The 24,730-nt window shown below is 41.2% G+C and overlaps 1 protein-coding gene across 2 annotated transcripts in view; it reads left to right on the top strand.

The window, feature by feature from the left end:
* lmbrd1 (LMBR1 domain containing 1) overlaps nt 1–15,806 on the top strand; it is a 60,861-nt gene extending 45,055 nt beyond the window's left edge. The window contains exons 10-17 of one of the 2 annotated variants that reach the window (XM_061690755.1): nt 1,863–1,927; nt 2,071–2,173; nt 3,211–3,315; nt 3,400–3,549; nt 4,668–4,743; nt 12,705–12,796; nt 14,554–14,665; nt 14,780–15,806. In XM_061690755.1, coding sequence (XP_061546739.1) covers nt 1,863–1,927; nt 2,071–2,173; nt 3,211–3,315; nt 3,400–3,549; nt 4,668–4,743; nt 12,705–12,796; nt 14,554–14,664 — 702 coding nt within the window. In that variant the 3' untranslated portion in view covers nt 14,665; nt 14,780–15,806. Of the gene's footprint in view, nt 1–1,862; nt 1,928–2,070; nt 2,174–3,210; nt 3,316–3,399; nt 3,550–4,667; nt 4,744–12,704; nt 12,797–14,553; nt 14,671–14,779 lie in introns of both variants that reach the window. The other variant, XM_061690753.1, reaches the window with a different exon arrangement.
* The last annotated feature ends 8,924 nt before the right edge of the window (nt 15,807–24,730 follow it).

Raw genomic sequence — 24,730 nt, 5'->3', positions numbered from 1 at the left:
AATCTGTGGGGTATTATCAAGTGGAAAATGTGGGGCACCAGACCTAAAAACAAAGAACTGACAGCAAGCATCAAGGAAATCTGGGCTTCCATATCTCCCAGGCAATGCCACAGGCTGATTGTCTCAATGCCACAGCTCATCCAGGAAGTGATTAAAGCAAAGGGATTCCCAACCTAGTATTGAGATTAACATATCGTTTTGAAAGTACCATGTTCTAATTGATTTAATGTGACCCTAATTTCTTTCTTTTGTTTCAAAAAAAAATGAGAAGTAAATGGTGATTTCTTCACAGTATTAAAATTTTTTGAATTCCTGATTTTGTGGGTTTTATGAGCTGGAAGCCTTCAAATTATGTAAAAATAAACAAACAAATATTTGCATTGTTTAAATTTTGGGCCCTGAATCTATAATCTATGAAAGTTCAACTTTTTGAATGGAATTATGGGGAAAAAAATTAACTTTTCGATGATATTTAAATTTTTTGGAAAGGGTCTGTGCTGGGCACTTTCATCTCAAAGCATTCCACGGTATTCAAGACAGCTGTGTGTTGCATCATCGCAAAGCACAAAGAGTCTAAAAAATAAACATGGCCATGGTAAAAAATGCTGGATTTCCAAAACTTTTGAGAGAAAAATAGTAATTTCCCAGTCAACAAAGTTAATTTGTGCTGGACTGGACTAAATAAATGTTCATTCCTAAAATACAATTCACAATTTGAAGCATGGTGATGGGAGTATAAAGCTGTCCTCTGTACCGCTTATCCTCATTAGAGTTGTGTGTGTGTGTGTTGGACCCTATCCCAGCTGACTTTTGAGGGAGAGGTGGGGTATACCCTGAACTGGTCGCCAGATCAGTAAAAAAAAAAATTAAATTTGGCCTCATGCAAATGTTGTCTTCTTCTTGTGAATGCAAAGAAAACTTTAAACACTATCCATCCATCCATCCATTTTCTGAGCCGCTTCTCCTCACTAGGGTCGCGGGCGTGCTGGAGCCTATCCCAGCTGTCATCGGGCAGGAGGCGGGGTACATCCTGAACTGGTTGCCAGCCAATCGCGGGGCACATAGAAACAAACAACCATTCGCACTCACAGTCATGCCTACGGGCAATTTAGAGTCTCCAATTAATGCATGTTTTTGGGATGTGGGAGGAAACCGGAGTGCCCGGAGAAAACCCACGCAGGCACGGGGAGAACATGCAAACTCCACACACTATCCAAACATATTTGCATGTATCATTATCTCGTAAGTTAAATCTTATTTTAGCACAAGTACGTAGTTCGTACCAGGAAAATTCCATGAATAATGAATATTTAATGCTTTTTGTTTTATTTTTGTTCTCACCTACTTTGAATTTTTAAAGCTCCTACTGAGTTGTGACCAGCTGGTCAGTTGGCAGTTAGACACCAAAAATAAGCTAATTTCCTTACAATTACAATGGACCCACACTTCAGTAAATTGAGTATTGTTTAAATTACACTCTATATGTTGACAAAACTGTAGCCCAGTTATTTCATACTTCCTTCTGGCACAAGATTTTTTCAGTATATGTCCCTCAAGCATTTAATAAGCTTTATTGCTTTTTTGGCTGCTGCTAACCTCCCAAGCTAGAAGCTCGTTGCTCATGTCTGGGCTGCACCGTTGCGTCCCTTTGTCACCTTTGGCATCAGTGCCAAACTGGAGGGCCAAGCCATATGGTCTTGCCTTCACATAAGACAAGGCAGATTTATAAGGGCCAGTAGATGCTTTTCAAAGCAATATCATTTGCTTAATATCTTAAATTGATGTTGTTGGTATAACTCTTCAGTATTTTAACACATTTTTTATACTTTGTATATATACTTGTATATTATCTTTTTGTGCAGATTATACTTGGCAGTTTCTTCATCCTGGTTGCTCTTCTGTTTTCTGTTGCACTGTTCATTTCAAAGTAAGTCTTTGTTGTTGCATCTGTGTTTTAACATGACCTGAATGTCTCTTGATCTAAATATGACCTATATAAAAGTAAGTTTTGAAATTTAATTTTGCACAAACAGTACTTTCTCATTACGGTTTTGTTCTACTGTGTTTCAGTTTGGATAAAGCTCTCCACTCTGCTGGCATCAGCTCTGGGTTCATAATATTTGGCACCAATCTAACCAATCCTTTGAATGAACTTCTATTAGCCTTACAGCCTGTAAGTATCCACTCATGTCTTTTGTGCAACATAATGCCTCGATCAGACTACAGCACAAATTTAGTTCTTTCACGATTGCACTATGTCAGACTACGGCAATAGAATCTTGCCGCATCTCGGGCAGACAGTGGCAACACTACACGACATTTATTCCGATGGCACAGTATCCCGTCTTTTACAATCATTGGGCTTTATCTTGTCTAATCAATTACTGTCGGAGAGGCGGAACCAGAAAACGTGTCAACGGTCAATGGATACACCCGTTAACCATGGCGACGATAACAACAATGGATCGCGCCATTGTATTGTGTTGGGGAAAGAAAGAACAAAAACAGGCAAAGCGTTATCTCGTCACCAGTGCTTGGAAGTGGGCTGTCCATTTAAGAGCTTGAGGTATGTTCACGTACTTTTAATACAATACGGCTCACAACCAGGCAACATAATGTTATCTAGCCTAGCAAGCCAGTGCTAGCATTAACGTTTGTTCTTTCTCTAAAGCTTCGGTAAACATTGGCTCGTGCTCGTGAATAAATGTTGACAACAGCGATCAAGTATGTTGACAATAGCAAACATGGGAGGCTAAGATGCAATTCTATTGGTTGACGTCGATGTGCGCTGTTGTAGAGTTGTTGTTATGTGTCACACTACAAGGAAGACTTCCCCACAAAATCAAACACGCTGCACTTCATTTTCATTTTGCCGTTGTAGAGCTATCGTTAGGCCAAATCCCTGGTCGTCAATTTTGTCACACAAGTTTTGTCTTTCCCGATAAGGGAAATTGCCCGCAATCGCTAATCGGGCCAATATCGGGGCTAAAATCCTGTAGTCTGATGTAGGCATAAAATTATCCTCAATTAAGATGTGCTCAACTTTATATTTGTACTGTTTCCTTGGGTCACGAATGGTGTCTGATTTGAGCCCATTAATCAGTAAAATGTTTTCATAAACCAAATAACATTTGATGTTGTTATGGTGGTCGGAAAGTACTATCCTTTAAATGTGAAAGCTGCATTTATTTTCGGATAATGGTGTTGCAGGTTTTTCCATTGGATTACATCCTGATTACAGTCATCACAATGTATTTTGTACTCACATCCATGGCGGGTATTCGCAACATGGGCATCTGGTTCTTCTGGATAAGGGTAAATAAAAACAGCACCTCTATATCAAGTTTTTGTGTTGATGTGCACTTGCATTTTCAAATGTTTCTTTTCCTTCCACTCCAGCTGTACAAAATTAGACCTAAAAGAACCCGTCCCCAGGCTCTCCTCTTCCTCTGCATGATTTTGCTTTTGATTGTGCTCCATACCAGCTACATGATCTACAGTCTTGCCCCTCAGTACGTCATGTATGGCAGCCAGAAATATCTTATACAGGTGAGGAAAGCTGTTTGTGTCGCTTCATCCTGCTTATTTTTTAGTTTTCGGCCTCCCTGATGAGACTTGTATGGATGAGGCTCTGATGATGGTTGCAGCTTGGCGTACGTGTGGTCTCCACAGAGACCGTTTGTAGTTCTTCTTGGATTCTACACCATGAAGACGGTCTACCTTTCACATGATCTGTGCGAGTGTGTATGTATGCATACACAGGTGTCAAAATCAAGGTCCGGGGGCCAGATCCGGCCCGCCACATGATTTTATGTGGCCCGCAAAGGCAGAATCATGTGTGTCAACTTCCATGATTCTTGTTAAAATCTGTACCAAAATTTCAAATCGTCATAAATCATAAATGATAAGGTTGAGATATTGTAACATTACAATATTGTTGCAATGTTACCAAACATTAATAATAGTTGAAAAACCCATTACCCTTGATTTCTGATTCCAAAACTAGTTCATACATTTCGTGTGTAAATATGATGAGGCAATTAAAGATTTTTATTGTTTCAGTCATAACAGCCATCTACAATGTGGCCTGCGACAAAAATGAGTTGACACCCCTGCTTTAGATGCACCACTGTGTCTTTACCTCACCTAAAAAAGTCAGTTTTTTTTATTTTATTTTATTTTTTTAAACAAGCCAACCTTCCCATCCCCTTAATTAGAGACAATATTTTTTCTATATATTTGAAAGAGAAGATTAAGTTTTCGTTATTGTTGTGGTCTTAATCGAAACTTGCTTTAAACTCATGTTTAGTACAATATGTATTTCAAATATAGGTACTATATTGCTCAAGTCTGAAAAATTAATGGAGATTCACAGCCTTCTATTTAAAAATATTTCAAGAAAGGTTTCTGTTTCCTTGAAATAACTTCAATTTAATTCATATTTCTTGACGGAGGTTTGCTACACCTGTGAAATCTCTAAAACCCTCAAAGAGCTTTCTGCTTCTTGAAAAAAAATTCTGTATTTCATTTTTCTGAAGATTTTGATCCTGGGTAGATTTCTAATAATATAAATGTGGTAGTTCATATTTTTGCATTGTTCTATTTTCAGTCAGCCTCAGACACCGCTAAACAGATTTGTGAATTTTGTTTCTCTTTTTTTTGGGCAGAGTCCTTCATCAGGCCTTACGTCGGGGAACTCTTCATTTGGCACCACCAGGGTCTGTGATGCCAACGCGCCTGAGGGTGAGTGTGTTATCTTTGCTTGTAAGGTAGCAGCAGTCTAATAGTGAGATGCTGCAGGATCCCGCTGCACATTATCAAAGATTCATTCCTCACAAATTGAGTGTAAGTTGGAGGAGAGCAAGGGCAGTGTACAACAAAGCCATTTCATGTAGAACACTGTTCAGCATTCTTTATCACCATCCATTATTTATTAAGGAGAGTAATAACACGGACAACCATTTACTAATGCGGTATGGAACCTCTTGCTGTCGCCATGCCAACACTTATTACAGCACATCAGTCGCAAAAACATAAAACTGTACATCTTAGCAAGGAGGTTTCTAACTATGAATTATGCATCCAGCTCATGCTTCAGTCACACAAAGCGGGTATGATATAATTGCTATTTTAGTTAAGGTTAAGGTACGCTACGTTGCCAGAAGTATTCATTGACCTGGCCTGACTCACATATGGATATACGTGACATCCCATTCTATGTATGTATTAAGAATGGGATGTCGGTTAAATTCATATGTGAGTCAACGCAGGTGAACAAATACCTTTCGCAATATAGTGTATGACCCAAATGCAAGTAGGCTTTATATAAGTATGCTTGATAAATAACTGGGTCATTTTCCTTATTTTAATCAACGGTTCTGAGTTCCCTCCAGCTAAAAACAAGGCAGACCATGAATGGATGTTATTTAATACATTTGTCATCTTACTCTCTTAACCATAGATACGTTAAACATGAAATTATAGCAAATTATTTATTTAACTGTGATTCCATTTAACACAGTATATAGATTACAGCCTTCTCTGGTGTTATGAAAATGGATGTGAACAAACAAAAAGTACTATTGGTCGACTTGTATCAAATTGCAATTGACCTTCACCTCAAAAGATGTTGCATATGCTATTTACTTGTTTATCAAGTAAAAAAGGACTTTATTCATCACCTGTACTGTAGAGCGACTCCCATCAATGAAAGGCACGTTATGATTTGCTTACACTAATCTGGCATGTATTTGTATAGATTTCACTCTCTCCCTCTTGTCAATCCATTTTCCACAGTTAAGCAAATAAGCCTTGCCCAAATAAATTATCAGATCTGACTCTGTCAAATAAACAATGCTGAGGTTGATGTTGACACCCTGTGTACTTCAAAGTCCTCAAAAATGCTTCTTATTTTAGCAAGTGCGTGACTACAGGACAACACCAGATGCATACAAGATACTGCACTGCATATATGCAAGTTCCTGAAGTCTGAAAGAAAATTTAATTAAAGTGATTGATTGTTAAGTCTCTCAAATTAATTCAAAGCATAGAGACACATGTACGCTGCCTCATTGACGTCACAATTCCCTTATAGCAGGGGTGTCAAACTCATTTTTGTCACGGGCCACATCGTAGTTATGACTTCCCTCGGAGGGCCACTACAACTGTGAACCCATATAAATGAAAGATTACCTCCTATACTGTAATTAAATACAGTATATAAAACACATTGATGAATAGCCAGTTTTGAAATCAGAAACCTATAAAAATATGTTTTTCAACAATTACATTTCTTTTCAAAGGGGGATTGGTAACAAAAAAAAATGCATGCAAATATCTCAATGGTATTACACCAGAACACAATGAGCAATTTTTTATTTGCTTTCACGGGCCACGTAAAATGATGTGCCTTATGGGGCCACCAGTTTGACACCTGTGCCTTATAGCTGCTGTATAACTTTCCCAGTTCATTTATCTTGACACGTTCAAAACAGACCAGCATATCATGAATTGTAGAACTAATCATTCATCTAGCCATCCATTTTCTGTACCACTCTCACATTTATTTTTTGTTTGTTGGCGCCTCCAAGTCATTTGAGGAAACTTTCCCCAACTGACCAAAACAAATATTGCATACAAATTGTTAATTGGCGACTCTAAATTACACATTTAAGCTTCAACTTCTTACAGAATGAAATTAAGTCAGATACAGTGTAAGGAGTCCATGAACTATGGCTTATTATTTTATCTGTTGCTAACTTTATAAGAAAATATAATCATATTTTCCTAGAAAACACAAACACCAAATTCTGTATTTTGGCCTTTGTTCCATTTGATGTGTTGATTCATAAAGTAGCACAGCTGTTCATATGCTATACACAGTGGATGTTGTAGCAACTAATTGGATTTTCTTTGTGCATGTTTTTCTTGCACAATAGTGAATAGGTCCACTTTTAGTTTTCCGTTCGGAATTGTTGGACTTTTTCTGCAAAAGTATGAGAGGAAAGCTCGTACACAGAAAAGCAGCAATCAGAGCACCACCTTCAAAATGCTCAGATTCTGTTCACATTTGCATAGAATCTGGGAATTTCTTTACTATTCTATGATGTATTTACCAGTGTCGAATTTCTCTATTTCACATTTAAAAGCACTTTTTACCTGCTTTCACCTGATATTTTTAAGAGAACTGCATTTCCTAGATTAGGGAGTTGTTGGCATTCTTCACTAGTGTAGTGTTGGAAAAACACAAGCATGCCAGAGTCAGCAGGGTATATTGCCAACTGCAGCTCTACGGGGTTTTGATGCGACATTAAATGTAGATGACCTGATTTTAATTTTACCTCCTACCTGGATAGGAAGCATCAGAGGCATCACATACGTTTAAGTAAAAAATTAAATCAGAATATTAGCCTGCCAAAAACTGGTGAAGGGTGTTTATTGGTGAACAAAGAAACCACCATTTACGAATAGCAGTATGTTCATCCTAAATAGAGTGCTTCTTATCTGCAACAAATAAGTGGCAGTAAGCTGAGTACTTGTATTACAATTAATTTTTTTTGCTTAATTGTCAGTCTGAAATGTCCCGAGGATAAAAGGACATCTATGGCACACATTGTTCTACCTCTGCTGCTGCATTTCCAAATGTGTGCGCATTGTACTTTTTAGAATATTCACTTGCTAATGTTTGTTATACCATAGAGCCAATATTACATCCCAAATACAATAAATATGGCACCTTTAAAGTGTGTGGGAGGGTTAAAACTATGTTTTTTTAAATATGATCTCTCTTCATCATGGATTTTCACTTGTTGTGGGTAAACCTGGAATTTATGCTCCGCGATAAATGGGGGTTCACTGTGTATTATTGTTGATCCTGCACAGTGTATATCTGTCTTGTGCAACTCTAATGATCGCTCCCTCAGGCAAGAAGTTATCGGTCCTCACCGTTATTTGTTGCCATCACTTTAACGCCTCCATCATCACATCAGCAACCCCCATTAGAGACTGCATTGGCTCCCTTTGGCGAACTTAACAGTGATCCTAATGACAATCTGCATTCTTTCTACCACTCCAGACTCCATTTTGAAATATGGAAATGGTTGATTACTTCTTATTCTTTGACGTGACAACATGTAGTTCAAGTTATTTGAGGCGCACCTATGTCCATTTATTTAAGCCAACTGTTTTGGCTTGATTTGGCAACATTTGTACTGAAAGGTAAATTTGTATCCTCTTATTCCTTGTTTTCTCGCAACTTGTGAAAGCTGCTTGTAATTTTATGTTGTCTCGAAGGTGTCAGATGCCCATGTTGTGAATATCCGCCACTTTATTTAAACCAGGGGTGCCAAACTCTTTTTGTCATGGGCCACATCATAGTTATGACTTCCCTCGGAGGGCCGCTACAACTGTGAACCCAAATAAACAAAAGATTACCACCTATAATTACATACAGTATACACAACACATTGATGAGTAACCAGTTTTGAAATCAGAAGCCTATAAAAACACGTTTCTCCACGAATACATGTGTTTTCAAAGGGGAATTGGTAACAAAAATGCTTGCAAATATATCAATGTTATTACACCAGAACACAATTAGCAATTTTGATTTGCTTTCGCGGGCCACATAAAATGATGTGGCAGGCCGGATCTGGCCCCCGGGCCACCAGTTTGACACCTGCGATTTAAACCATGCAAACCTTTTTGACTCAGCCCCCTAAAAGAATCGGAATCGAAATAAGGAATCGGAACCGGAATCGCTCAGATTCAAACGATGTACCAGCCCTATTCACGTCCTTACGATTTGTTGTCTGAAGGAGTTGAGTAACGAAATGTACTGTAATGTTCAAAAAGACTTAAAAACAAATATTGTTAATTGTGCATATATAAAGGAAAGCGGTTGGGTTGGTGGTACATATTGGTGGAATGGCCACTTACGATGTGCTAGTGCGTCATAAAACGGTTCCCGGTCACAAACTCTCCAACACACATTGCTACTGCTGGTTTCAATTAAGCAGCTGCTACGGTAACTGGCTCGTAGTGTATAAATATGCTTTGCCATAGCGACACATTAATACAGTTGAGAATGTGTAACGCTAACTGGCGTTTTTGCGATATTGCTATTTACAAGGTTGAATATTAAAGGATCATCTGTCCATTGTTGTTGAACCAACTCAAAATGTAGGTAACTTCATTTTATCACAGTGGTAGGCTGTTGTCTTAGTTTTTTATATTCATCATTATTGTTATTTGCACTGTTAAGTATTTTTCAGCACCCCATCACTGTTATTGTTTGGAAAGACAACAAACTTGATGCAAGAATTATGAATGTTTTAATGTGCAGCTGCATATTTTTTTAAAATAGGAAAGTATACTTCATCTGCCTGTTCCTTAAAAACTGTTTATTAAAAGGGTTTGTCACATCTTAGCTAGCCCAAGATAATGCAGGGATAGGACTTTGGAACTGAAATCAATGTTGGTACATTATGCCTGCCTTCAAGTTGAAAGACTTACTACAAAAAATAGATGTCTGTGCGTGTGTGTGTGTGTGTGTGTGTGTGTGTGTGTGTGTGTGTGTGTGTGTGTGTTCATGCACACATTTTAAGTGCTCGTATTTATAATGGTGATATGGAAGTTGTACATAATTCATGAGGCTACATAAGACACCTCTCACCAAGATATGGCAAGTCAGGTAAATTTACCTGTACTCACATACTGCCCCGTGCTCGTCTCGGAGCGCGCTAATGATAGCAAGGTGAGGTGGGTCAGCAGTGTACATCATAATATATTTCGACAGGCCACTATTGTGAACCATCTGTAGGTCCCACTCGTAACCGTGCGAGTTCAGGTAAGCAGCTGGAGAGCTGCAGATGTCCCAGGTTCTGGTGGATAATAGTGAGGTCACTGCGATGAATATAGACAAGCTTTCTCAGGGGTGTGATGATGTTAAAGATAATTGTTGGCATCCCTTCACAACTCCATAGGTTCCGCTCTCTATTTGCTGTGATATGAACTCATCACAAATATGTATTTCTTTATTTTAAATATATACGGGATTCTCAGTTCTGACGTTTAGAGTTTAACATCGGCACGTGGTGTAAGAATATGTAGTAATGTGGCACCTCAGTTACTGCCTTTGAAGTGTTTTTCAGACAAATATTAACTGAAATCATGAGATTTTGAGGTCCCGAACCACAGGCACTGAACTAGTTTGCGCAGTGGTGTAAGAATACATCATTATGCAACACAGGAAGGCAAGCTACTGTTACTGCCGTACTTCGTTTTTTGTTATCCATCCATTCATTTTCTATTGCTTGCTTTATGGTGGCAGGTGAGCTACATCTTATCTGAGCTAACTTTGGGCGGGAGGCACCAGTTGACATGCTGGATTGGTCACGAGCGAATATAGAAAAATAAATATTCACACTCACATTCACACCAATTTTGAGAAAACCCACTCAAGCATAGGGAGAAAATGCATCTCCGCGGTCGGAGGCGACATTCAAAGCCCAGCCAGGCCTCAGAACTATAATGAAGCTGTGCGCTGTACTAACAACTAGGCTACATCCTGCCTACTGTTTTTCTGTTTGACTGTCTCATATTTATGGCCGACTTGCATACAAATTCGGGTTATATTGCCACTGTAGAAACAGAACTCTATTGTAAACCGAAGCCCCCCTGTACAGTAGAAACATGAAGGCTTTGAAGAAGATGAAGGCTTTGAATGAAGATTATAAGAAGCCTCCCAGAGCAATTTTCTTCTAGTCTTTTCATCGTTTTTGGAGGAACGTCCAATTTTTGGTAATGTGTTTTGGTAATGTGTTCCATATACAGTGTATGAAAATTTGTGTTTGTACTCCTCATGTGACTCATACCTTTGGACAATGAGATTCCGCTGATGCTGTGGAACCTCTCTGCATACCATGACTTGTGTTGTTATGACAAAAATGTCAGGAAAAGCCCACTAGAATATCTAAACTTTATTTAGCGTTAATCAGAGGCACTTTAAATGGTGACAGGTGTGTGCTGAGACTCCCATTTAACATGAGATTGAATGTGGTATTACTGAACATAGCCACATTCCCAGCAGTTGTTGTGCCACATTCCCATCTCAGTTGTTGATTTTTACTTCCCCTCTCTGAAAAGTTTAATCCAGTATTTTTATTTATTTTTCCCAATTATGTTGTACAGATTATAGGTCACATTAGTGTGGAAAAAAGTTATTGTGGAAATGATTTATAGTGGTCTCACATTTTAACATCTCAAAAACCTACCAACAGGGGTGTATAGACTTTTCATATCCACTGCAAGTTGAACCCATCATAAAGTGAGGACCACCTGTAAATATTAGTTCATTGCTGTTATTGTGAACAAAACTGTAAATGTCAGCTGATTTTATTTTATTTTATTTTTTTGCATCTTCACTAAGATACTGTATATATGCAGTTCATTGGTCAAGGTACACATAAGCTACTTGAATACTGCATTCAATTTGAATTAATTTACTTTTATGTTTTTTTTATGTCACAATGTACAGTATGTTTTAAATGTCATTCATAATGGTCTAATATAGGTCTAAAATGTCCTTTATAATGTCTTAAAAACTTATTTAAAAAGTTTTTATTTGGTGAATCCAGCAGAAACCCTGTAACATAACGATTGTCCAAAAGCAGTACCATCAGAGAATGATGAAGTAACATTTCTTACCCACAACCTATGCTAAACCATGCTTTTACCTTTTCAGTGTATAACAGGGTACCACTTCTGTCCACATTCATCCATTTCAAAGTCACATTCACTCTGACAGTGACACGGCTTTCCTCTTTTCTCAGACCTACTTGTCTTTTTTACTTACACTAACAGAACAGGCCTAGACACTGCCTTTGAGTAGTAATATAGTGCAGTGTGTAGTGTAGCAGCCAGTGTTGACTTTTTAAGTGAAGATGTTAAGTACAATGAAAAACATTACGTATGTGAAGTCATGTGACTTTCCATTGGTCCTCCTCCCTGGAAAATAATCCACCTCACAGGTGTATTCAGGAAAATATCGCTGCAAAAAGCTAACATCTCTTATTTTGTCATAGTTCAGACAAGAAAAATGTGTCTGTTCATTTTCTTCATTTTAATTTTTTTTATTCAAAAATATGGATGTACTGTAAATCACCTGTTGTGAAAGCGTACCTGTGTGTGTTGTACAAATCTCATCAGTGAAGGAATACTTAGATTAAAAGTATCGTAGCATGTGTTAGAAAGAGCAATGCCGAGTTTATTATTCTGTCTGTACACAAATTTGTGTGTTCCATCCATCCATTTTCTGAGCCGCTTCTCCTCACGAGGGTCGCGGGCGTGCTGGAGCCTATCCCAGCTGTCATCGGGCAGGAGGCGGGGTACCCCCTGAACTGGTTGCCAGCCAATCGCAGGGCACAAAGAAACAAACAACCATTCGCACTCACAGTCATGCCTACGGGCAATTTAGAGTCTCCAATTAATGCATGTTTTTGGGATGTGGGAGGAATTAGATTGGGAGGCATTAGATTTTATGAGAAAAAAGAGAAAACCCACGCAGGCACGGGGAGAACATGCAAACTCCACACAGGCGGGGCCGGGGCTTGAACCCGGGTCCTCAGAACTGTGAGGCTGACGCTCTAACCAGTCGTCCACCGTGCCGCCTACAAGTACTTAGTGTTTTATTATTTCTTTTTCAGATCAGTGCATTGTGACCAGGACATATCTTTTCCTCCATAAGTTTTGGTTCTTCAGTACCATCTACTACTTTGGAAACTGGGCCTTTATTGGGGTAAGTTGTTCTCATGTTTAATACAACAACAGCAGTCTATTGTCATTGTTCTTGTCCCCTCCTCTACTGTATTCCACAGTACATAAATTCTATGTCAGTATTAAACAGTTCAATTTGTATACATTTGGTGGGATTAAATGTGTGAGGAACCCTTTAACTTCGAATCACAAAGTTTGTAAAACTCAGCCACTGTAAACAACCAAGCAAAAAAATCCTCAAATATTGCAATGTGGTAGCTGATTCTAATCATGTGTGTCACGATTTGATTTTAACTGGACCCAGAAGCAAGCGGAGGCTGAGAGGTTTGTGGTGAAAGGTTTATTGAAGAGGATTTGGAGATGGATCCTTGAGGCATACTGCTGGGTTGTCGAGACAGGGAACATGCAGTAGGCGGTGGCGTGAGCAGGTGGAAGAGGTCAACATGGCGGGGAACACAGAAGGGAGCACTGAGGACAAGGAAAAACACGGAGGTCAGAAGTATTGCGAGGACTGGCATAGCTTATATGTTGGTCAGAGAGCCGGTGTACCACGAGAACGTTAATACTCTGGCCGAAAAAGGCCGAAATTTCCCATTAAGGTCTTCTTACTAAAAGCCTAAATAGTGGGTCAAAATCACTTGTTTGCGCTAACAGACCAACTGTTGGATTGCATGCTGTGCATGATTTACTAAGATTGTGATCCTTTACTAAAATTCCAAATTATGTGCACAATCTCTCCCATAATTTTAGGGAAGCAAGCAACCGCATCAAAGGCATGTTTTGTTTGATTCAACTTGCCCCGAGTGCGTGGCAATTAGATCTATGACATTGGATTGAAAACTTTGGACAGCACACGTGCAAAACTCTTCTGGGAGAAGCCAGAACCAAATATCACTGTGCAGTGAAATATTCCAGACGTTATGTCGTAGAAGTTTTTGTTTATGGCATTTCAAAATGTTCTCCCTACCGCCTCTCATTTTGCCGGCGCACTTGTGTTTCAGATGTAAAGATACAAAATGAGCCATTGCATTTTGTCTGAGTTTTGATAAAGCACAAATGCAATCCTGTTTTTGCCCATTTCTGCATGTATAAACCTTTAGTAAGTCTAAATAACTTTGTCAGTAACCTGATCATCATCATGAGATTTGCTTACAAAATGTGCTAAATAAAGTTTGGGAAACACCAATTTAACGAACTTGGGGATACATTGATATTTTTATTGAAATATGCTTGACACTTTACTCAACGAATACAGTTATTATTATTATTCATTTATTATTAAGTTATTATTGGAAGATAATTCTGGATTTGGAAACTTGTGCCGAACTATTTGAAGAGTTTCCCAGTAAATTCCGTCCATTTACCCTCCATCCTGTTACATGTTCAGCATAATTCACTGGCAGCAGCTCTTTAGGAATGTGATCCAGTGTGTCCACTAGTACATGAATATACTGTAACAGAAACATTGGTTCTTTAAACAAGAATAATGTCTAATGGTTATTAATAATTCATTGTATGAGGTGTAGATGACAATATTTTTTATATTGCATCCAAAACACACCCACGATACATTTAGAGACAGAGTACAACCTGCATTGTATGTTTCCATGGATAATTCACTATTTAACTGAATTGAATCAATGGGACACCCCCCCCCCCCCCCCCGCCCCCCCAAACACACTTTAAATCATGCGCAGAGATCAATTAGATAGCTGTTTGTTTTGCTGAACACTCCCGAGCCAGCATTTTCTAATGTGTGTTTTTCATTTTGTTCCTCAGGCTTTCCTCATCGGCCTGGTGGTGTCATGCTGCAGAGGGAAGAAATCTGTGATTGAAGGCGAGGTGGAGGCCGATGACTCAGACGTCAGCGATGATGAATATGTGCACTGAGGTTCGGTACGCACGCACCCTTGGATCAGCACATCCAGCCTATAACTTCAGGGGAATACAAAGTACAATTTGGCATGTCATTAATTTGCTTCCATTTTATTTTTTTGCTTTGAAGGAGATCTGCTCCTAGACAACGTGGCTGACAGTGTTGGGATTCTAAGAACGTCCACCAAGGCAATGTGCACAGACAACCTTAAGAATTAAGGCAAAACTTACATGCAAATTACATTTGACATTTGCTGAGTACTTTCTAGAGCAGGGCTGCCCAAACGTTTGCAGCTCAAGACCCAAAGTTTGATACCTTCTAAGTATCCAAACATATTGCCATAACCTCGAAATAAACGAATGATAAAGACAAGAATTACATCAAAATCAAAAAGCCATTTGCCAAAAACATTTATGCCTGCTTCCAGTTTACATTGTTTTACTCTGACAATTGGCAACCCCCCAAAAATTACCCATCTTGCATCCCAATCCTCAGTTTAGAAAACCATGCCCTAGACCCTTAAAATGGCTGGCCATCTGCTCTAATATTCCTTTTAGTTGGCTTTTGTGCGAGCTACTGTATGAACCTAAATTCATGTTTTTTTAATCTGCCATTTAAATTAAATGCTGTACATTACTATTTCATTTCCCGCTTGTTCCCACCCACCCTCTTTAAATGTTCAAATGACGTGTTACTGAACGTGTTTAGCTGACCCTTAAGTGTTTTCACATCACATTTCATTCAATGTTCTCATGAAAAGGGTACATAAGGGTTTGCTGTCTGTATTGTAAGGACATGGGAAAAAAATATAATGAATAATCAGTTAGGTTTATGAGAACCACTTCCATTTTTTTTAAGTGCTTGTGACGGGCACATCATTTTTTTGCTATTCTTGTTTCTAATTATTATCATTATATTATTAATTTCAAAGAGAGTACAACTTTCTGATTTAAAGATAGTTATGCTAACTGATTGGCACTATGAATATATATAGGAGTTGTCTTTTTTTCAAATAATGGTGGTGCCTCATGAATATATATTAGCCTGTTGTTCATTGAGGTGCTGCAATTGCCTGCTGTGATGAGTGGTACCAAATAACTTTATGTCCGCTATTGAATGGTACATGTATTTAAAGAAATAAATAACTTCAAATATGTCTGTTGTTGATGATGTTTTCCCAACCTTTATTGAGCTAAGGCACCCATTTCACATAAAATCTAATGGTACACCCCCAAACACAAGTGTCATAAAAAGTATTCACTGAAATAATGATGCTCTCAGCTCAATTTACAAACAAATGGACTCAGTGTAAAATCTGTGCATTTTAATTGAACACAAAACTGATATACTCACAGGTAGCCGTGACTTACAGTATTCTGTTGTACGAATGGCAACAGGTGAATCCACGAGTTTATTGTGCTTTCTGAAAGGCCTTTATAAATTTGTAATTATAATCTTCGGATAAATGAAGGGGAATTGGATAATCTCCCGCAGGCACACTGGTTGGAAATTACTCTAAATTATTCTAGTGATTCTTATGATTGCCAGTATCTATCGAGTGATGTAGTGACCACTTTCTTTGCAAAGGCAGTTTTTTTTACATTAGGTCTCATTAGCTGTACCTAACGTATCTTCAATTCCAAATCCTGTGTGGGAGAAATTAAAAAGTGTTTTTTTCAAAAATTCCTTAGTTTGCACTTAATGTGGGTATGTATCAAATGAAAGTGACAGTTAAATACATCATCCATTCTTGGCTTAGTGTTACGCACTCAGCCTTTGCCTGGGGCGGATTAGCATGAAATTTGCTGGGCTTGTTCAATTAGTGTTTGTGGCATACGCACCTTGTCACCAAGTATTGTGTGAGGCTGCTTTTGAGTTTGCTTATTATGCGATATGCCGCCCCCACGTCAGCTCGGCAATAAACGAAATAAGCCGTGAGCAAAACAAAAAACAAAAAAAAACCTTAAAGCAGAGATGTGACAGATAAGTCTTGCTTAATCTTTTCCTTCCTACCTACGTCATCTTTTAGGCAAATTCCTCCTGGCATAAAACACTCTTTAAATGAATACTCACAAGAATACTGCCAGGCGAGTGTGTAAGCCTGTAACGTGGTCTCCTAGCAGTAAGCAACAACACTTGAGCAGCATGATGGAAGACTGGTTAGTAGGCTATATCTCCCTCACAGTTCTGAAGTTAGGTTTGATTCTCAACTTGGTGTGTGGAGTTTGCTTGTTAATAAGCCCTAAACCTTTAGAAAAGATATACAATATATTCAAGGGGGGTACCGTATTTGTTCTTGGTGATGTGTCAGCTCCATGCAGCACGTAAGCGAGTCTGCCCACTAATTACAATGATACCATAATCCCTCACTATTCACAAAGATAGAGACCAAGTCCTGCTGCAAATTTCAAAAATCCATACGTAACTGAGTCTCACTCAAAAAGGTTTACAATTTCCTCTAGATGCCACAAGATGATGACTAGAAAATGCTTTTCTATTAGATGCGGTTTTGGCCTGACTTATTGATGGGCCTCTCCTCACGTCAATGTAGTTCCTTGGCACCAAATTAACACAAGATGGTACCAAAGCACTACTTTTATATTAGACGGGGCTTTGCCAGAGCCCAAAGACAGTGAATAGGCATGTTTTTAAGTAAATAATTGAGGATAAAAATAATAAGAAAAAAAATCAGTGAATTGGTAAATTTGCAACTGGCAAATTTCATCTATACGAGGCATACTTAAAAACCAACCAAAGAAACAATACCTACTTGACAAACTAAGAAATCATCACACCATAAAAACAAAAACAAACAAAACAACTTCATTTTGAAATTCTAAATTTACATTGACATTGAAGTAGAATTTGACAGCTTGGCGATGAAGTGTTGCATCAACCAAAGAAAATACAATCCAGGCAGTTTTTGTGGGGACTCACATGTGCTTCACAGTTCATCCTCCATTTTTTTATTTTTTATTTTTTTTTAAAATAATGTTTTTTTAGATGTGATGCTCAAAGTCCAGCCAAGTTAAGGAAATCAGGACCAATTAACAGTATACAGGGCTGGCTCACTAGCGAGAGACACGGATGCCCGCTCAAAACAGATTAAGTTCAGCAAGGCAATAAATAGGGTGTGTAATGTGTCAATAATTCTTGATCCTCGTGGTACGTTGATGAGAGCATGTCACAGACTTGTTATTAGGGCTCCTAGTAATTGCTTTCAATTGTGAAAATGTCTTCTTTCTGTCTGTCTTCTTTAACAGGCCATCTAAATGAAAATAAGCCGACAGTGATTCTTAATGTGGGGTACACACATCATTGTGTAAATCTAATTGTGTTGCTGTTCCTCTCGCGTGACGTTGATGCAGCGGTCGTAGCTCGGCCCGCAGCTTGTTTCCAGGTTAAAACTCTCCAAACAGGCCCATTTGATGAAGCAACACTTTGCCTCAGCGGCACCCTTGGGAGCAGATGACGCATGACGGATCAATGTGATTGTGTTCATTCACACTCTGTGGGCCCTCTCTGTTTTCAAGCCTGAGAGTGGTTGCCACTTACACCTCAGGGGGACTGTCAGTGTCCACAGCTCTATTTAGCAACACGCAAATGACACGGCCAGCACATGGTCTCAAGGGCACGCCACCGCTATTCAGCACTATTGTATACTCAGCTCTACAATCATTTTCTTCCCCACTAATCTATGCTGTGCTGTTTGTAACCCCAATTTACTGATTAGGTTAATATTTCACTACAATCTGGATCATTTCCCAGGGCCTTGAAAGCTGGTCTTTGGACCACTCCTAAAGAAAAGTGTTCTTGATGTCACAATACTGAACAATGACCAGCCCATATCCAATCTGTCAATTTGAGGTACCGGTAGTCCTTGAAAAAGTTTATCAACAGCTCACTGATTTTCTTCTACTAAATTGACTGCTTTGATGATTTCCAATCAAGTTTCAGGCCCCATCACATCATTGAGACCATGAAGGTGACAAATGTCATCCGTCTGAGGACTGAGGCAGGTAAAGTCTCAATCTTAGTCCTTCTGGTACTGAGTGCTGCATTTGACACAGTTGATTTTGTTCCCGAGGTTAGCGTACTGGGTAGGCACCACCTGCTCCTGGTCATCTCTTATCGTGAGGACAGGTAGTACTTTGTCAGAGTAAGAATCTGTTGGTCAGACCAAATGGCATTGACTTGTATGACCACCTTTGTTCAGTCTTTACATGCTGCGCTGTGGCTTGTTAATAGGCAATAATAACGTGTTCTACCACAACTACAACTATGCAGATGACACTCAGATTTACATCACGCTGACAGCAGGTGAATATCGGCCTTTTGACTCTCTGTCACTGCTTCAAACGGATCACCGTGTGGATGCAAAACAGCTTTCTTATTCTAAACTCGGACAAGACTGAAATCATTTTCTTTGCCTCAAATGAAACGAGAAATTGTCAGCAGTCACCGTGAATCGCTTAAGGGTAACAATTGACGAGTAAAAAGAGAGAGAGATTACATAGAGACATAGGGAGATTTATCCATGGATTTATCTCTAGAGGGTTAAACGACTGTAACAGCCTACTCACAGGACTTGCTAAACGAGCTGAAACGCTGCTCAAGTCCTGACCAGAACGAGGAAGTACGACCGTATCAGTCCTTGCTCAGGTCTCTGCACCGGCTTCATGTCACTCAGAGAATAAACTTTAAAACAGCTCTGCCTGTGTATCAGTCTCTTCACGGCCTATCACTCAAGTACATCTCTGACATGTTGGTCCCATATGAACCATCCCAAAGCCTGAGAACCTGAGGGACAAGTCGTCTGCTGGTGCGCAGAGTCAGAACCAAACACGGTGAAGCTGCGTTTTAGTGCCATGCAGCTAAACTCTTGAACAGTCTTCCTGATGATGTGAAACAGGTTTTACAAATGGACTTACTCGGTGTAAAATCTTGGCTTGTTTAATTGAACATATAGCTGATAAACAGTTCTTGATGCAAGCCATGACTTATTCTGTTGTATGAATGGCAACAGGTGAATACACAGGCTTAGTCTACCTTCTGCCATCTAATGGAAGAGTATATAATTGTTCCGTCTGTCACCATACATCGCTGGCATAGATAGATAAACAAAAATATATCTAGAATTAATTTTATGACAAATTCAGTGAAAATGCTTTCCGCAACACCCTTGTTTCCCACGGCACTCTAGTTGGGAATCACTGTGCAAGACAAATAAAACTGCCTTGCCTGTACTTTTTTTTTTTAATCTATAAAAATAACAACATACTGTATATCATATGTATTTATTTAAAAATGTATGACATTTCTAAGTGACTCCAAACTTTTAAATGGTAGTGTAGTTAGGATTGTTTCGTCTTGGCAAGCGGCACGGTGGACGACTGGTTAGAGCGTCTGCCTCACAGTTCTGCGGTCTGGGGTTCAATCCCCGGCCCCGCCTGTGTGGAGTTTGCATGTTCTCCCCGTGCCTGCGTGGGTTCTCTCCAGGCATTCCGGTTTCCTCCCACATCCCAAAGACATGCGTGGTAGGTTAATTGATGACTCTAAATTGCCCGTAGGTGTGAATGTGAGTGTGAATGGTTGTTTGTTTGTATGTGCCCTGCGATTGGCTGGCAAGCAGTTCAGGGTGTACCCAGCCTCCTGCTTGATGATAGCTGGGATAGGCTCCAACACTCCCGCGACCCTTGTGAGGATAAGCGGCTCAGAAAATGGATGGATGGATGGATGGTCATTGCAACAGTTTTAATACAGCTGTTGTACTTAGATTATGCAGGTGCATTGATGTGTGTACATAACTCCTATCAAAACTTGCTTTCTGCATTTTCTGACATTAAATTAGTATGAATGGGGGTCCCTGAAGTCTAGTTAAGGGCCTTCAAACTGTTCTTGCGATGACAAGTGAATGTTGTTGATCATAAAAGACACCAGGCCTCCCCTCATGTTGCCTCTTGTTGTTGTTCCTCAGTCACGCCACAGACGGTATTTTTTTTCCATTTTAGTTGCTGCAGTGCTCGCTGAATATGGATGCCCACCTGCACACATCGCTGATAACATCCCATTTGTGCGCCGTCTCACCAGTGCGTTAAATGTTTAAAAGGGGAGCCTTGCGGTGGTAAAGAAGCCCACTCACCGTTTTAATATTTTGCACTTAAAATCAGTTGGAGGGATGAACTTATTAAACACATCAGTAAACTTTACAGTGCAAACTATGAACAATAAGGAGTGACAATAAACTGAGCTGAAACTCAAACTGACATGAATACTAATAGTATGGCCTAATCTGTATTAGGTCCTTTAAAAGGCACTTCATAAATCTTTATTATTATTACTCTTAAAATGTATTATCATTATTCGTCTCACACATGTCATAAAAAAAAACATGTACTGTTGTATATTTACACCGACAACACGGACTCCTACCCTGTCAGACCGGTCCTCGTTGGGCTTCCAAGGTGCAATAAAGCTCTATTCACAAACTCACCTCCCTGTCCTCTCTGCATCTGGGTCCAACTTGCAACCTGAATCCTGACAGCATAGTCTGGCCTGTCATGGACCCAGCGGAGAGGGATCCCCTTCGCCAAACAGTTACCGGACAGAGCATGCTTTTGGAGCAACACGACCAAGCCCTCACCCTGCCGATTCAAAAGGTACGTGACTTCTCACAAGCTCTCACATCCCTCCAAAATCAATTTGCCTCACTCCAACTTTGCGCACAGCCGCCTGCTGCAGCATCCACCGCTCCCACTGGCCCCCTCACCCACGTGATGCGTGAACCGTACGTACCCGCACCAGCCCCTTACGACGGCAATCTAGGGTCTTGTCGCACCTTCTTGGTCCAGTGATCACTTGTGTTTGAACAGGAACTGCAGTCGTACTCGACAACGCTAAAATGACCTACCTCATCGGCTGTCTCCGGGGTACAGCGCTCTCGTGGGCCACGGCGGAATGGGAGAAACGGTCAGCCGTCTGTGCGTCATACTATTCTTTTGACATGGAGATGAAGATTTTTGACCACACGGTGCACGGAAGGGAGGCCGCTAAATGGCTGATGTCACTCCGACAGGGCTCTCGCAGTGTGGCTGAATTTGCCTTCACTTCTCGGACTCTCGCTGCCGAGAGTGACTTTAATGATGAGGCGCTACAGGAATTTTTTCAGGGGGCCCTAAATGAGTCTCTTAAAGACCAGTTGGCCTCCAGGGATAAGCCAAGCTCTCTCAGCTGATGATTTCTCTATCAGACTGGATTGTCGTCTCCGTGAGCGGCGGAGGCAACGCAACTCGAGGTCACAGACTCCGCCTACCCCGCTTCCTTCTCCACAGCACTCCACTCTCAAATCCTCCTTTGAGCCGCAGACTTCGTCACCAGCTCCGCTTCCCGAGATCGGAGAACCCACGCAACTTGGCCGATCAAAATTCTCAGATTTGGAGAAAACACGCAGGAGAACCTCTAATCTGTGCTTGTATTGTGGAGAGGCGGGCCACTAGATCGCAAACTGTCCCAAACGTCCATCAAACTGGCAGACTCGCCAATAAAGGAGAGAGTTGGTGAGTCAGAATGCAAGTTCCTCCTCTTCTGTCTGTTTTCCTATCCCTGCTACCATCTGCTGGAATGATCTGTCTCTGCCCGTTTTAGCCCTAGTAGACTCTGGAGCTGACGAGAATCTCATTGACCACCGCCGAGTTAAACAGATGAAAATTCATCTACTGGCTCTGACCACTCCCAAGAATGGCACTGCCCTTGATGGGCGGCTGATCACACATATCCAGCAAGAGACTGCTCCCGTTTCCCTCAAGCTATCAGGTAACCATCTTGAGACTTTAAGTTTACATGTTTTCCCTTGTCTTCCAAGTTCCAATCGTGCTTGGCTTGCCTTGGCTGAGGCTCCATAACCCCAGCATCGACAGGACTGTGCCCAAGATCACCTCATGGGGCAAGTTCTGTCATGAGAACTGCTTGCGATCCCCCAAGTTGCCGAAATTGGAGTAAATCCCCTGACCTATCAGGTGTTCCCTCAATTTACCATGAGCTAGCTCCAGTATTCAGCAAACACCATGCCACCTCGCTACCCCCACACAGGCCTTACGATTGCGCTATTGAACTACAGCCCGGTGCACTGCTACCTAGCAACCGTCTTTTTAACATCGCTCATCCAGAGCGTGAGGCCATGGAGACCTACATCAGGGAGTCATTGGCCGCAGGTATTACCCGGCCCTCCTCTTCACCGGTGGGGGCAGGCTTCTTTTTTGTGGACAAAAAAGACAAGACCCTCCGTCCATGTGTGGACGTTCGTGGCCTTAATAACAACCCCATTAAGACTCTGCCTTTTCCCCCCTGCACGGGGCAACAGTTTTCACCAAGTTGGATCTGCGCCAAGCCTACCATCTTGTCCGTATTCGAGAGGGAGACGAGTGGAAGACAGCATTTAACACCCATAGAGGGCACTACGAGTACCTCGTAATGCCTTTCGGCCTGACACATGCCCCTGCTGTCTTCCAGGCACGAGTCAATGACGTCCTGCGTGACATGATCAGAAAATGTGTTTTTGTCTACCTGGATGACATCCTGGTTTTCTCCCGTTCCGTCGTAGATCACGAACGACATGTTCAACAAGTACTTCAGAGACTCCTTGAGAACAAACTCTTTATTAAACGCGGAAAAGTGTGAGTTCCATGTTCCAAAGACCACCTTTTTGGTTTACGTCATTGCTGAGGACAGCTTCAAATGGACCCAGCCAAGGTAGCTGCAGTCACTGAGTGGCCGACGCCATCCACAAGAAAGGAGCTGCAGCAATTCCTTGGCTTTGCCGACTTCTACCGGCGGTTCATTCGGAACCACAGTCGGGTGGCAGCACCCCTCACTGCGCTCACATCAACCCTAACATCCTTCCAATGGTCTTGAGAAGGCTGACATGACCTTCTGTAAGCTAAAGAAACCTTTTCCCTCAGCTCCTGTCCTCATTCATCCGGATCCACAGAGGCGGTTCATAGTTGAGCATCAGAGGCGGGGGTTGGTTGGTGCAGTGCTGTCTCAGCGATCCCAGACTGATGGTAAGGTCCACCCTTGCGCCTTCTTTTCTCGCAAGTTGTCTCAGGCGGAGAAAAATTATGGGATCGGAGACCGGGAGCTCTTGGAGGTGAAGATGGCGTTGGAGGAATGGCAGCATTTCCTGGAAGGCGCCGAAAACCCATTCATTTGGAATACATCCGCTCTGCTAAGAGGCTGAGCTCCCGTCAAGCCAGGTGGGCATTGTTTTTTCACCGGTTCACCTTTACCTTGTCCTACTGCCCAGGGCCCCAGAGCACCAAGGCGGATGGCCTGTCCTGCCAGTTCGCCTTGGAGCGTGTCAAGAATGATCCAGATCCCATCTTGTCTCCCCGTTGCTTTCTGGGCTCAATCACATTAGAAATAGAAACGCTGGTAAAGTAGGCCCAGGAAGACTGGTGGGGGTCACCGGAACTCCATGTTTGTCCCTGATTCGGCGCGCCCCCAGGTGCTACAGTGGGCCCATTCATCGTGACTTACCTGTCACCCTGGAATCTGCAGAACATTGGCCTTCCTCCGTCAACGCTTCTGGTGGCCCACCATGGAAGATGACACCCGGTCCTTTGTCTCTGCATGCACAGTATGTGCACAAAATAAGACATCCTCTAAACCAAGCTCTGGTTTACTGCGTCCGCTTCCCATTCCCAGACGCCCTTGGTCGCACATCGCCCTGGACTTCGTTTCTGGGCTTCCCCCGTCAAATGGGAACACAGTCATTCCCACTGTGGTGGACAGGTATTCCAAAGCAGCACACTTCCTGGCACTTTCCAAACTTCCATCTGCCAAGGAGACTGCTGACTTGTTGGTCCAGCACGTTTTCCGCCGGCATGGCATCCCCTCTGATATAGTCTCTGACAGGGGCCCCCAATTCACCTCGCAGGTTTGGAGAGCGTTTTGCACAGCGCTTGGTATAGGTGTCAGTCTATTCTCTGGCTATCATCCTCAGACTAACGGGCAATGTGAGCGCACCAATCAACAGCTGGAGATGGCGCTCCGTTGCATATCCCAGTCTCGTCCCGCTTCTTT

The sequence above is a fragment of the Phycodurus eques genome, chromosome 11 (genome assembly GCF_024500275.1).
Source record: "Phycodurus eques isolate BA_2022a chromosome 11, UOR_Pequ_1.1, whole genome shotgun sequence".
NCBI lineage: Eukaryota > Metazoa > Chordata > Actinopteri > Syngnathiformes > Syngnathidae > Phycodurus > Phycodurus eques.
The sequence above is the reverse complement of the archived record's forward strand: the minus strand, read 5'-3'. Positions and strand labels throughout refer to the sequence as shown.